This window comes from Saccopteryx bilineata, chromosome 11, assembly GCF_036850765.1.
Source record: "Saccopteryx bilineata isolate mSacBil1 chromosome 11, mSacBil1_pri_phased_curated, whole genome shotgun sequence".
NCBI classification, from domain to species: Eukaryota; Metazoa; Chordata; class Mammalia; order Chiroptera; family Emballonuridae; genus Saccopteryx; species Saccopteryx bilineata.
In genome coordinates this window covers 80132109-80143613 of record NC_089500.1, presented here as the reverse complement: position 1 = coordinate 80143613, position 11505 = coordinate 80132109, and the positions used below count along the sequence as shown (strand labels likewise).

At 52.8% G+C, this 11505-nt stretch overlaps 1 protein-coding gene across 3 annotated transcripts in view; it reads left to right on the top strand.

Moving 5' to 3' along the window:
* Positions 1-4166: 4166 nt before the first annotated feature.
* Positions 4167-11505, top strand: part of LOC136315490 (cytidine monophosphate-N-acetylneuraminic acid hydroxylase) — a 54839-nt gene continuing 47500 nt past the window's right edge. Inside the window, exons 1-2 of one of the 3 annotated variants that reach the window (XM_066247136.1) lie at positions 4167-4290; positions 6608-6656. In XM_066247136.1, coding sequence (XP_066103233.1) covers positions 4197-4290; positions 6608-6656 — 143 coding nt within the window. In that variant the 5' untranslated portion in view covers positions 4167-4196. Of the gene's footprint in view, positions 4291-6607; positions 6657-8001; positions 8028-11505 lie in introns of those variants that run through there. The other 2 variants (XM_066247138.1, XM_066247139.1) reach the window with 2 other exon arrangements.

Below are 11505 nucleotides of genomic sequence, written 5' to 3'. Positions count from 1 at the left end.
ATGCCTCCGGTCCAGGCTCGCTGTCAGACAGCTAGCAATAAAAAGAAGACAATCTGGTGCCTGTTTTCTGGAGCTCATTAGCCAACAGAGTTGTAAAGTGAGTTTGGGTTTTACAGACCATACCTAGGAGAGAGAGAGCTCTCTGGTTCCGGCCGACAGCACACACATAGTGACCCACCTGCAGGTGGGAGGCAGTCCTGATGTTATACATCAGTACAGGACCCTGTAAACCCCAGGGCAGGCTCCCTGGATAGAAGCCAGACTACAAAACATGGCAAAGACAGAGGCTTACACGGGTCCCTCAGTGTCCCATCCCGAATTCCTGTCTGGGGGTTTGCACCTCCAGTGTGTCGGCACAGCTGCTGCCTGGCCTCTCCAAGGAGTTGATGAGTTCAACCCTACCAGCTCCAGTAGAATACGGAGTCTAGGCAGCACTTGCTGTTCAGACCCCAGCGTCCCCCTTGGCGGAGGCGGATTTAACGGCGGGCGCACCAGGCACACGCCCTGGGCCCCGGCTTCTGAAGGGCCCCCCGCAAAAACCCCTAACTTGACACTTTTTTCTAATGACACCAAGTTTGGTTTCATATGTGCAATTTGAACCTTACGAGTACATAATATTTTTTATTTATTTAAAAATAGGGTTAACATGTATTTTTATTTTCTCTGTCTCTCTCTTCCCTTTTTCTTTTTTAAAGATTTTATTTATTGATTTTTGGAGAGGAGAGAGAAAGGGGGTGGTGGGGTGGGGGAGCAGGAAGCATCGACTCACAGTAGCTTCTCGTATGTGCCTGGACCGGGCAAGCCCAAAACTTCGAACCAGCGACGTCAGCATTCCAGGTTGTGGCCCCATCCACTACATCACCACAGGTCAGGATGTCTCTCTCTCTTTTTTTTTCAATATTTTCTTCTGCGCCCGGGGCTTCAACCAACCTTGGCTCACCTCTGCCCTCTGCTATGAGTAAATAACAGACTCATTACTGTCTGCCCCTTGTCCCGTGATACAGAGTGGCCCTGGGGCTGCATGTGGTCCTCACGCCATACCTGAGGGTGCCCTTTCACTTGGGCTGACCATGGGCTTGCGTTAGGGCTGACTGACCAATCAGAAAAGCCCATAGTTGCTTCGAGTCCAATTGGCAATGTCAAAACATTGCAAAAGAAATGTGGGGTGCAAAAGGCTATGCTGTGGCAACAGGACCCCTTTTGCCTTGGTGGTGGAGAGCGTAATGTGGTGTAATCTCTTCGGGAAACTAATTAATTGACGGTACCTGCCAAAGTGTAACGTTCGTGTACCAATCGACCCCAAAATGCTGCTCGTGGGCATATACAGTGTGTCCATAAAGTCATGGTGCACTTTTGACCAGTCACAGGAAAGCAACAAAAGAAGATAGAAATGTGAAAACTGCACCAAATAAAAGGAAAACTCTCCTAGTTTCATACCTATTCAGTGCAGTTCGATGTGGGCTCACACCTATTCAGTGCAGTTCGATGTGGGCTCACACACAGATTTTTTAGGGCTCCTTAGGTAGCTATCCTGTATAGCCTCTACAGACTTGTCACTGACTGATGGCCTACCAGAACGGGGTTTCTCCACCAAACTGTCGATTTCCTTCAACTGCTTATCCCACCGAGCAATGTTATTCCTATGTGGTGGCGCTTCGTTATAAACGCACCGACATTCACGTTGCACTTTGGTCACGGATTCGAATTTACCGAGCCACAGAACACACTGAACTTTCCTTTGCACCGACCGCAACTCGACTGGCATGGCCGTGGGCTGCTCCGCTGTGTACACGGTGTTACATCATCATCTGCGCATGCGCACATGCTGCCACATCATCCTGCAAAAACTGGGAGGGTTTTCCTTTTATTTGGTGCAGATTTCACATTTCTATCGTCTTTTGTTGCTTTCCTGTGACCGGTCAAAAGTGCACCATGACTTTACAGGACACACTGTATATATTCCCAACAGAAATGAGTACTTAGGTTCACCGAAAGTTACGCACAAGAATCTTTATAGCGTATTTCCTCGTAAGAGCCAAGACAAGGGACAATCCACGTACCTAACCAGAGTAAGATAAGGATGAGGTCGTGTGTTTGCACGGTGGAATATTATATGGCCACGAAAAGGAGTGCACCGCTGCTGTGGATCATTCACACTCGCCATGGCGGGAGAAAGGGGCCAGATACGCCACTGTGTGGTTTTTGTTCACGCTAAATTCAAGGGGAAGCCTAACGAACCCATGGTGATAGAGGTTGGAAGGCTGGTTACGTTGTGAGTGGGTGTGCCTGGGAACGAGTTCTTTTCTGGAGGGCTAGAACTGTCCTGCACCTTGATATTGTGGGGGGTGGGGGTTGGCGTGGCAGCCTGGGTGTGTGCTTAGGTGACAATTCATAGACCTGTACCTTTAAGACTAGCGCCCCTCATGTCCTCCGTTCTATGTCAGTTTTTTTTTTTTTCATTTTTCTGAAGCTGGAAACAGGGAGGCAGTCAGACGGACTCCCGCATGCGCCTGACCGGGATCCACCTGGCATACCCACCAGGGGGCAATGCTCTGTCCATCTGGGGCGTCGCTCTGTTGCAATCAGAGCCATTCTAGCACCTGAGGTGGAAGCCATGGAGCCATCCCCAGCGCCCGGGCCATCTTTGCTCCAATGGAGCCTTGGCTGCGGGAGGGGAAGAGAGAGACAGAGAGGAAGGAGAGGGGGAGGGGTGGAGAAGCAGATGGGCGCTTCTCCTGTGTGCCCTGGCCGGGAATTGAACCCGGGACTCCTGCACGCCAGGCCGACACTCTACCACTGAGCCAACCGGCCAGGGCCTCTATGTCTGTTTTTAAAATATCCCATGATGTCTTCAAGAACTCAGGGAGGGTTTGAGAGACGCCTCTGGACTCGAGAAGAGAAAGAATATGTCAGGGGCCAGGCGCTCCCTCGAGTGGCTCCTGTTAACAGTCCCCTCTTCCTTGACCCTCTTTATAGACATTCCTCCCGCTGGGACAGGCGTGCTAATCGCCTGCGGACTGGCCGCGAGGAAGCGCCGCGGTGAACACGGGACCTCAGTCACGTTCCCGGAGCTCCAGAGCTCACTGCCTCATAGACAGACCTGCCATGAATCAGATACTTAGGGAACGGAATCTTACTCTATTTCTTTTTTCTTAAAGGGCACAGCAGGTGGTCTCCAGGAATTCAGGAGAAGGAAAGATCAGTGAGGAATGGAGTCAGTGACTTTAAAGAAAGAAAAGGAAGGACTTGAGGGGAGGATTTAAACCCAGGCGGGCAGATAGATTGCCTGACCTGGCATGGCGTAGTGGAGAAAGCGTTGACCTGCAATGCTGTGGTCGCCGGTTCAGAGCCCTGGGCTGGCCCGGTCAGAGTGGAACCGAGAAAACAAAGCTAGACTCGGAGTTACCTGTTTATCCCCCATGCTGGTGAAGAGATGAGGACCGAGTGTGTGAAGGTGTGTCTTTAACCTCAAATTGCAGCGACTTGAGGAGGCAGGGGACTCCTGTCCAAAAACAACAACAACAAAAAAAAAACTGCCTCCCCCCTTTCCTGGTGTGGCTGGTTTTTACAGGGTTCAGGGGCGGTTAGTAATGGAGTAAAGGGGAAAAGAAGAAAAATAAAAAAAGGGAAAAGCCCGTGCAAGTAGTCCCTCAACAATGCAGAGGAATGTCCCCTCTGCGAGCCCTTCTGGTGTCGGGCAGGGCTAACCGGCCCGGCTCTATCCGGTGTCCCTGGTGAATCTTCAAGGCGGCAGGGGCAGGTGTCTCCTGGGAACACGGGGCGGGGGGGGGGGTGCCTCTGGAACTTCTGCAGGAGAACTCCCTGTATTCTTAGGCAACAAAATAAAGATTAAGGTTTGTGAACGAAGCTCTTAGCCATGCACCGTGCCTTATCGTCTTACAGGAAATTCTGTGATTCTGCCCTTACAAGAAATGACTGTAATTCAACCCGTTTAAAAAGGCACATGCATGTGAGAAGCAACTACGACAGGTTGATGCTTCCCTCTCCTCCTCCTCCTCCTCCTCTTTTTTCTCTCTCTCTCTCCCCTCTGCCTAACATCAATAAACAAATATAATAATATTGTAGTAATAAAAACCAGGCAGGCAGACAAAACGCATTGTACTTGTGAAAAAACCCCAGAAGGGCTGCCCGCTGTAGCGGGAACAGTGACTGTTAGGTTCACCGAGAGGAATCCCATGAGGCCCAGGGCGATTTTAAAACAATGGACTTTACAGGCGCATCTGGGTGCAGACGGGTTGAGGCCAAAAGAGGTGTTGGCCCCGGCAGGAGGTCAGTCGGGGGGCTTTGTGGTGTTGGAAAGTTCTTGCTGAGGTGCGTGTTGCCAGGGAACCGGGTAAGACTTCGTCTGCTCCTCGGAACTCAAGTGGGTCGGTCTACCGTGAGCCGGTTCCGAGAACACCAGAACGGTGTTTACAGCAGCCCTTGAGTTTCTCAAGTATGTCCCTTCCTCTTGGGTTAGACGGGGGTCCCTGTGCTCTGCAAAGTCCTAATGAAAATGGGAATTAGGAGGGGCAAAAATGGAGCTGCCTTTGTGTTACCTAACAGTGACCGGCCAAGACAGGGCATTGGTCCAGTCAGGGCAAAGAAACCAAGAAGAGGCCGTAGCCTCCTCCGGAGACCCGGGCTTGGACCCTGAGCAGAGGCTGGTCAGGGCTGCAGGGGCTGGGAAGACGTAAACACAGAGGAAGGTAAGAGTCAGGAGAGAACCAGGCTAGAACGGAACAGTGTGCCCCAAAGGGAACCAGTCTACCAGGCCTTTATCTTTGTCATCCCGCCTTCTTTTTTTAATGATAAAGAGCCTTTTGTTTTGTTGTTGTTGTTGTTTGTTTTAGAAAATTAAATTTCATAGGATGACATTGATCAGTAAGAGTACATAGGTGTCAGGTAAACATCTCTATAGCGGCCCTGGGCAGTTGGCTCAATGGTAGAGTGTGATTCCAGCGTATGGATGTCCGGGTTTAATTCCTGTTCAGGGCACAGAGGAAAAGTGACCATCTGCTTCTTCACCCTTTCCCCTCTGACACTTCTCTCTCTCTCTCTCTCTCGTTCTCTCTGTCTCTCTCTTCCCCTCCTGCAGCCATGGCTGCAGCAAAGTTGGAGCAAAGTTGGCCTTGAGCGCTGAGGATGGCTCCGTGGTCCTGCCCATGGTCTTGCCTCAGTCATTAAAGTAGCTTGGTTGCCAAGCAATAGAGCAATGGCTGCAGATGGGCAGAGCATCACCCCCTGGTGGGCACACTGGGTGGATCCCGGTCGGGCGCATGCAGGAGTCTGTCTCTCTGCCTCCCTGCTTCTCACTTAATAGAAAAAGAAAAATCTCTGTAGCATTTGAGCTGCTGATTGAGTTGTGTGCCCACCACCCAAAGTCCAACTCTTTCCGTCACCGTATATTTGCCCCTCTTGACTCCCCTCTCACCCACCCCTCCCCCGGTAACCACTTCACTTTTCTATGTCCACAAGTCTCAGTTTTATATCCCACCATTTTTTTTTCTAATGTTCAAAGGCCTTTTTTTATTTTAATGCTTGATTTAGACAAATTCAAGTTCATAAAGAAGTTGCCTTAAATTTAATAAGGATAGTAAAAACGCTCTTTGCAATTTTTAAATTATTCCTTTTTTTTTTCTTTTTCTGTGCATGAACATAAATATACAGGGGTGGGAGGGAACACCCCATCAACTGTCAGCTTCCATAATCCTTCTGCTGGGCTCTACCCTATACAAGGAACACATCCTTCCATGCAACCTGTCACAGAGACTGTCCTACCAGCCACGACTTCTTCTAACTGGATGGATCAGTCCTTAGGTCTTCCTTTAATATCTACCGACTAACAATTACCCAGGTGATCCAAGACTGAAGCGTTGGTGGCTTTCGTTGAAGTCTGTCTGGGCGACGGTTACCCTTGCCTGGCGGTGATGACTGATACGTTATGCTGAACTCAACCCTTCACGGGGCAGGTGCAGTGAACAAACAGAAATAAACCCACGTCCCCCGGGCCTCCAGTCACTGGGGAAAAGCATGCAGAAGGTGAAGAGTTCGTCTTTGTTATATTAACAGAGAGAAAAAACAGAGCGTGTGTGTGTGTTTACCTGTCGTGGGCTGACTCGCTCTCAGAGGAGTGCAGAAATCGGGGAGGGGGGGCGGGGGGGAGGGGGGGGTCACCCCTCCTTAATGGGTGAAACGGTTTCTTCGTCCACCCCACTCACGACTCTGCAGAACACAGGCACATCCACTCACACTCCCGTCCTGGTGCTGGCAGGGGAGCAGGAGTTTATCTGGAGTCCCCAGGCTCGAGTGGGTGGGGCTGGGAGAGGAAGGGAGGCTGTCAGATACAGAAGACACCTCTGAAGTCCACATCTGCCAGTTGGGCGCTCCGCTCGGGCCGGCAGCAGTCTGCGCCCCCTCCCACCCCGGCCGTACCCCCGTCACTGCTTTCTGAAAAGAGCTTTCTGACTGCAAAGAGACCAAATCAAATTTGCTACCAAGTCAATAGCAGAAATCTCCAGCCTGCCGGCAGCCAGGTCCAGACATTCTAAGTAGCATCAGAAGAGAAGGCTGCAGGACCTCTCTCTGTTTCTACTTTCTCTCTAAGGTGCTGTTTCCCTGCTGTTCGGCCTCTTCCTACCTGGAATGGAAAAAAGGTACTATTTTTAAAAATAATAATAATAATAATAATAATTGTTTTTTTCTCCCTACTGAGCTGAGTGAGGATGGATAGTTTGGGTCGACGGCCTTCACGTTCCGTTGGAAAGGGATCGGAACTGAGGGCTTTGGGTGGGAGGTGGGGCGGGGTTCCTGGCGAGACACCCCGGGGGACTGAGTGTGTCTTCCTTGTCCTGCTAGCCCCCCCCTCCAACCCCTGTCCAATGTCACCCGAACCCCCTCACCGGGGACCTCATTTCAGCAGACTGCCCTGACTTTCTGTCCCCTGGTTCCAGCGGAGCGTCTGGCTTCTCAGATCGCCCCCTTCCCTCACGCCTTACCTGTTGCTCTGCCCAGGGTTCAGAAAGCTCTTATGACCGGGAGCGACCCTACAGGTTCAAGGCTGGAGAGCCTGCGGGGTGCAGGCTTTGGAGCTGAGGGGGGCTGTAGACTCAGAGGTCCCCTGAATTCATGGCTGAAAAGTGCAGGCGCCCCTAAAAGCCCCCCCCCCGTCATCAGTAAAACGCTCACTTCTCCACGGGGTGCACACAGTTCTGTGAGTTGGGTCAGCACTGAGCCACCAAGTGCAGCTGTTTCCGTGCGGAAATGTCAGCTGAGACCCCAAGAAAGCTCCAGACCTCTGCTCTGTCGTACTGGGGCCCTGTTGGTGGGGGGTATTTAATTTTTGAAACTGTCCATGTGACATTGGGGGTAAAGGGCTGGTTCTCAGTTAAGACACAGAGCTGGTCTAAAGGTATTCTTCTGGGAACGGTGGCATAGGTTAGGTTTCAGTTTCATACGAAATAGAAGTGGGTGTTGTCAGAAGCGCTGTCACAGGCCATAAGTGGCGACGTTCCTCTGTTCATTGAGCAAATAGGAATGGAAAGGTGGGGTGGCCAGGCTCTGTGGTGCAAAGGCAGAGTCCCTCAGGCATGGTTCCTTTCCTTGTGTGGTTTTTCTGGGTTTTGTTTTGTTTGTAGACAGTAATCCATTTCATAATGAAAGATGAAGTCCCACACCCAAGAGGTCGCATGCAAGGAAGGTTCCTGGTGCTAAGGGGAGTGTGTGGGAAAGTGTGTCTTCTCAGGGGGGTTGGGGGTGAGGGGGACATCCCGGCAGCAAGGACCCCTGAGCTGCTGCTGGGACGTGAGAGGTGCGATGTCAGTGGGGAAGGGATCCAAGCAGTCTATTCTGGGGTGACAGGGTTGTGCTTTGAGGAAGTGAAAGAAGGCCACGTCTCATTCCGAGAAGGGGCGTAGCTCAAAGCAAGTGGGGGTGGGGGGTGATGAGGACCCACCTCTGGAGCCACGTTAGCAAGTCTTGTTCTCGCTCCTCAGGGCAATGGAAGGATCTCATTGCATGGTGGAGAGGTGGGAGAGGGGGCAACAGGGCCAGGTTATTTCCTGAAGTGTCCACTCTTCTGGCCACCGTGGAAAGAGCAGATCAGAGAGTGGAGGCGGGGAGGGAGGCAGTCAGGGTCCAGTGGCAGTGGTCTGGGAGGGAGATGGTGGTTACCCGGATGAGAGAGATGGAGGAAGCTGGTTGCGAGATGGACGTGGGAGGGAAAACAGATGGGTCTGTGTTGCCCATGGTGCACTGAGAGTGAAGGAGGTGTCCACCATGACAGGGAGTGTCGTGACAGACGTCCGGAGGTCTGAGGACGGGTGCGGTGTGCTGACTTGATCTGCGGGCATGCTAAGTGTCAGGTGTCTGTCAGACATCCGGATGGGTGGGCGCAGGGCACATCACCCCACGAGGTGGGGGGCTCCACTCTGCTCATGGATGTGTCTGAAAGACATTTGGGTTCAGAATGAGATCCCATGGGGACACAGTGTCACATGAACAAGCTACAGAGCGGAGCCTTGAGAAACTCCAGCATTCAGTGGCCATGTCGGGGAAGGGGGATCCTTCAGAGGAAACAGAAAGAGTGGTCAGAAGAAGGAGGAGAAACCAGTAAGCTCTGAGGTGTGCAGACATCACAGCCACAGAAATACGTCTGGTTATAGATAAGGAGGAGGAGGAGAGAGCCAGCCCGCGACTCTGTGGGTGCTGAGACATTATTTTTTTAAAATAAGAGATATTTGGACAGTGTAAAAGTCAACGTGATGCTGTATGATTCCATTCATAAATCATTTGTGACATGACCACATGGAAGGGCAGAGAATAGACCAGTTATTACAGAGAACTGGGGTGACTTCTCCCTCCAGCGTTTGGTGGAGTTCAGCAGGGACCTCCTCTGAGCGGGTGCTGTCTGTGTGGGCAGGATACTTAGTTGCTCACTGAGTCCTCCTCTGAGCGGGTGCTCTCTGTGTGGGCAGGTTACTTAGTTGCTCACTGAGTCCTCCTCTGAGCGGGTGCTCTCTGTGTGGGCAGGATACTTAGTTGCTCACTGAGTCCTCCTCTGAGCGGGTGCTCTCTGTGTGGGCAGGTTACTTAGTTGCTCACTGAGTCCTCTGAGCGGGTGCTCTCTGTGTGGGCAGGTTACTCAGTTGCTCACTGAGTCCTCTGAGCGGGTGCTGTCTGCGTGGGCAGGTTACTCAGTTGCTCACTGAGTCCTCCTCTGAGCGGGTGCTCTCTGTGTGGGCAGGTTACTTAGTTGCTCACTGAGTCCTCCTCTGAGCGGGTGCTGTCTGTGTGGGCAGGTTACTCAGTTGCTCACTGAGTCCTCCTCTGAGCGGGTGCTGTCTGTGTGGGCAGGTTACTCAGTTGCTCACTGAGTCCTCCTCTGAGCGGGTGCTGTCTGTGTGGGCAGGTTACTCGGTTGCTCACTGAGTCCTCCTCTGAGCGGGTGCTGTCTGTGTGGGCAGGTTACTTAGTTGCTCACTGAGTCCTCCTCTGAGCGGGTGCTGTCTGTGTGGGCAGGTTACTTAGTTGCTCACTGAGTCCTCCTCTGAGCAGGTGCTGTCTGTGTGGGCAGGATACTCGGTTGCTCACTGAGTCCTCTGAGCGGGTGCTCTCTGTGTGGGCAGGATACTTAGTTGCTCACTGAGTCCTCCTCTGAGCGGGTGCTGTCTGTGTGGGCAGGATACTCGGTTGCTCACTGAGTCCTCTGAGCGGGTGCTGTCTGTGTGGGCAGGATACTTAGTTGCTCACTGAGTCCTCCTCTGAGCGGGTGCTCTCTGTGTGGGCAGGTTACTTAGTTGCTCACTGAGTCCTCCTCTGAGCGGGTGCTCTCTGTGTGGGCAGGTTACTCAGTTGCTCACTGAGTCCTCTGAGCGGGTGCTGTCTGCGTGGGCAGGTTACTCAGTTGCTCACTGAGTCCTCCTCTGAGCGGGTGCTCTCTGTGTGGGCAGGTTACTTAGTTGCTCACTGAGTCCTCCTCTGAGCGGGTGCTGTCTGTGTGGGCAGGTTACTCAGTTGCTCACTGAGTCCTCCTCTGAGCGGGTGCTGTCTGTGTGGGCAGGTTACTCAGTTGCTCACTGAGTCCTCCTCTGAGCGGGTGCTGTCTGTGTGGGCAGGTTACTCGGTTGCTCACTGAGTCCTCCTCTGAGCGGGTGCTGTCTGTGTGGGCAGGTTACTTAGTTGCTCACTGAGTCCTCCTCTGAGCGGGTGCTGTCTGTGTGGGCAGGTTACTTAGTTGCTCACTGAGTCCTCCTCTGAGCAGGTGCTGTCTGTGTGGGCAGGATACTCGGTTGCTCACTGAGTCCTCTGAGCGGGTGCTCTCTGTGTGGGCAGGATACTTAGTTGCTCACTGAGTCCTCCTCTGAGCGGGTGCTGTCTGTGTGGGCAGGATACTCGGTTGCTCACTGAGTCCTCTGAGCGGGTGCTCTCTGTGTGGGCAGGATACTTAGTTGCTCACTGAGTCCTCCTCTGAGCGGGTGCTGTCTGTGTGGGCAGGATACTTAGTTGCTCACTGAGTCCTCCTCTGAGCAGGTGCTGTCTGTGTGGGCAGGATACTCGGTTGCTCACTGAGTCCTCTGAGCGGGTGCTCTCTGTGTGGGCAGGATACTTAGTTGCTCACTGAGTCCTCCTCTGAGCAGGTGCTTTCTGTGTGGGCAGGATACTTAGTTGCTCACTGAGTCCTCCTCTGAGCAGGTGCTGTCTGTGTGGGCAGGATACTTAGTTGCTCACTGAGTCCTCCTCTGAGCGGGTGCTGTCTGTGTGGGCAGGATACTTAGTTGCTCACTGAGTCCTCCTCTGAGCAGGTGCTGTCTGTGTGGGTAGGATACTTAGTTGCTCACTGAGTCCTCTGAGCGGGTGCTGTCTGTGTGGGCAGGATACTTAGTTGCTCACTGAGTCCTCCTCTGAGCAGGTGCTTTCTGTGTGGGCAGGATACTTAGTTGCTCACTGAGTCCTCCTCTGAGCAGGTGCTGTCTGTGTGGGCAGGATACTTAGTTGCTCACTGAGTCCTCCTCTGAGCGGGTGCTGTCTGTGTGGGCAGGTTACTTAGTTGCTCACTGAGTCCTCCTCTGAGCAGGTGCTGTCTGTGTGGGCAGGATACTTAGTTGCTCACTGAGTCCTCCTCTGAGCGGGTGCTGTCTGTGTGGGCAGGATACTTAGTTGCTCACTGAGTCCTCCTCTGAGCGGGTGCTGTCTGCGTGGGCAGGTTACTTAGTTGCTCGCTGAGTCCTCCTCTGAGCGGGCGCTGTCTGTGTGGGCAGGTTACTCAGTTGCTCACTGAGTCCTCTGAGCGGGTGCTGTCTGCGTGGGCAGGTTACTTAGTTGCTCGCTGAGTCCTCCTCTGAGCGGGCGCTGTCTGTGTGGGCAGGTTACTCAGTTGCTCACTGAGTCCTCTGAGCGGGCGCTGTCTGTGTGGGCAGGTTACTCAGTTGCTCACTGAGTCCTCTGAGCGGGTGCTGTCTGCGTGGGCAGGTTACTTAGTTGCTCGCTGAGTCCTCCTCTGAGCGG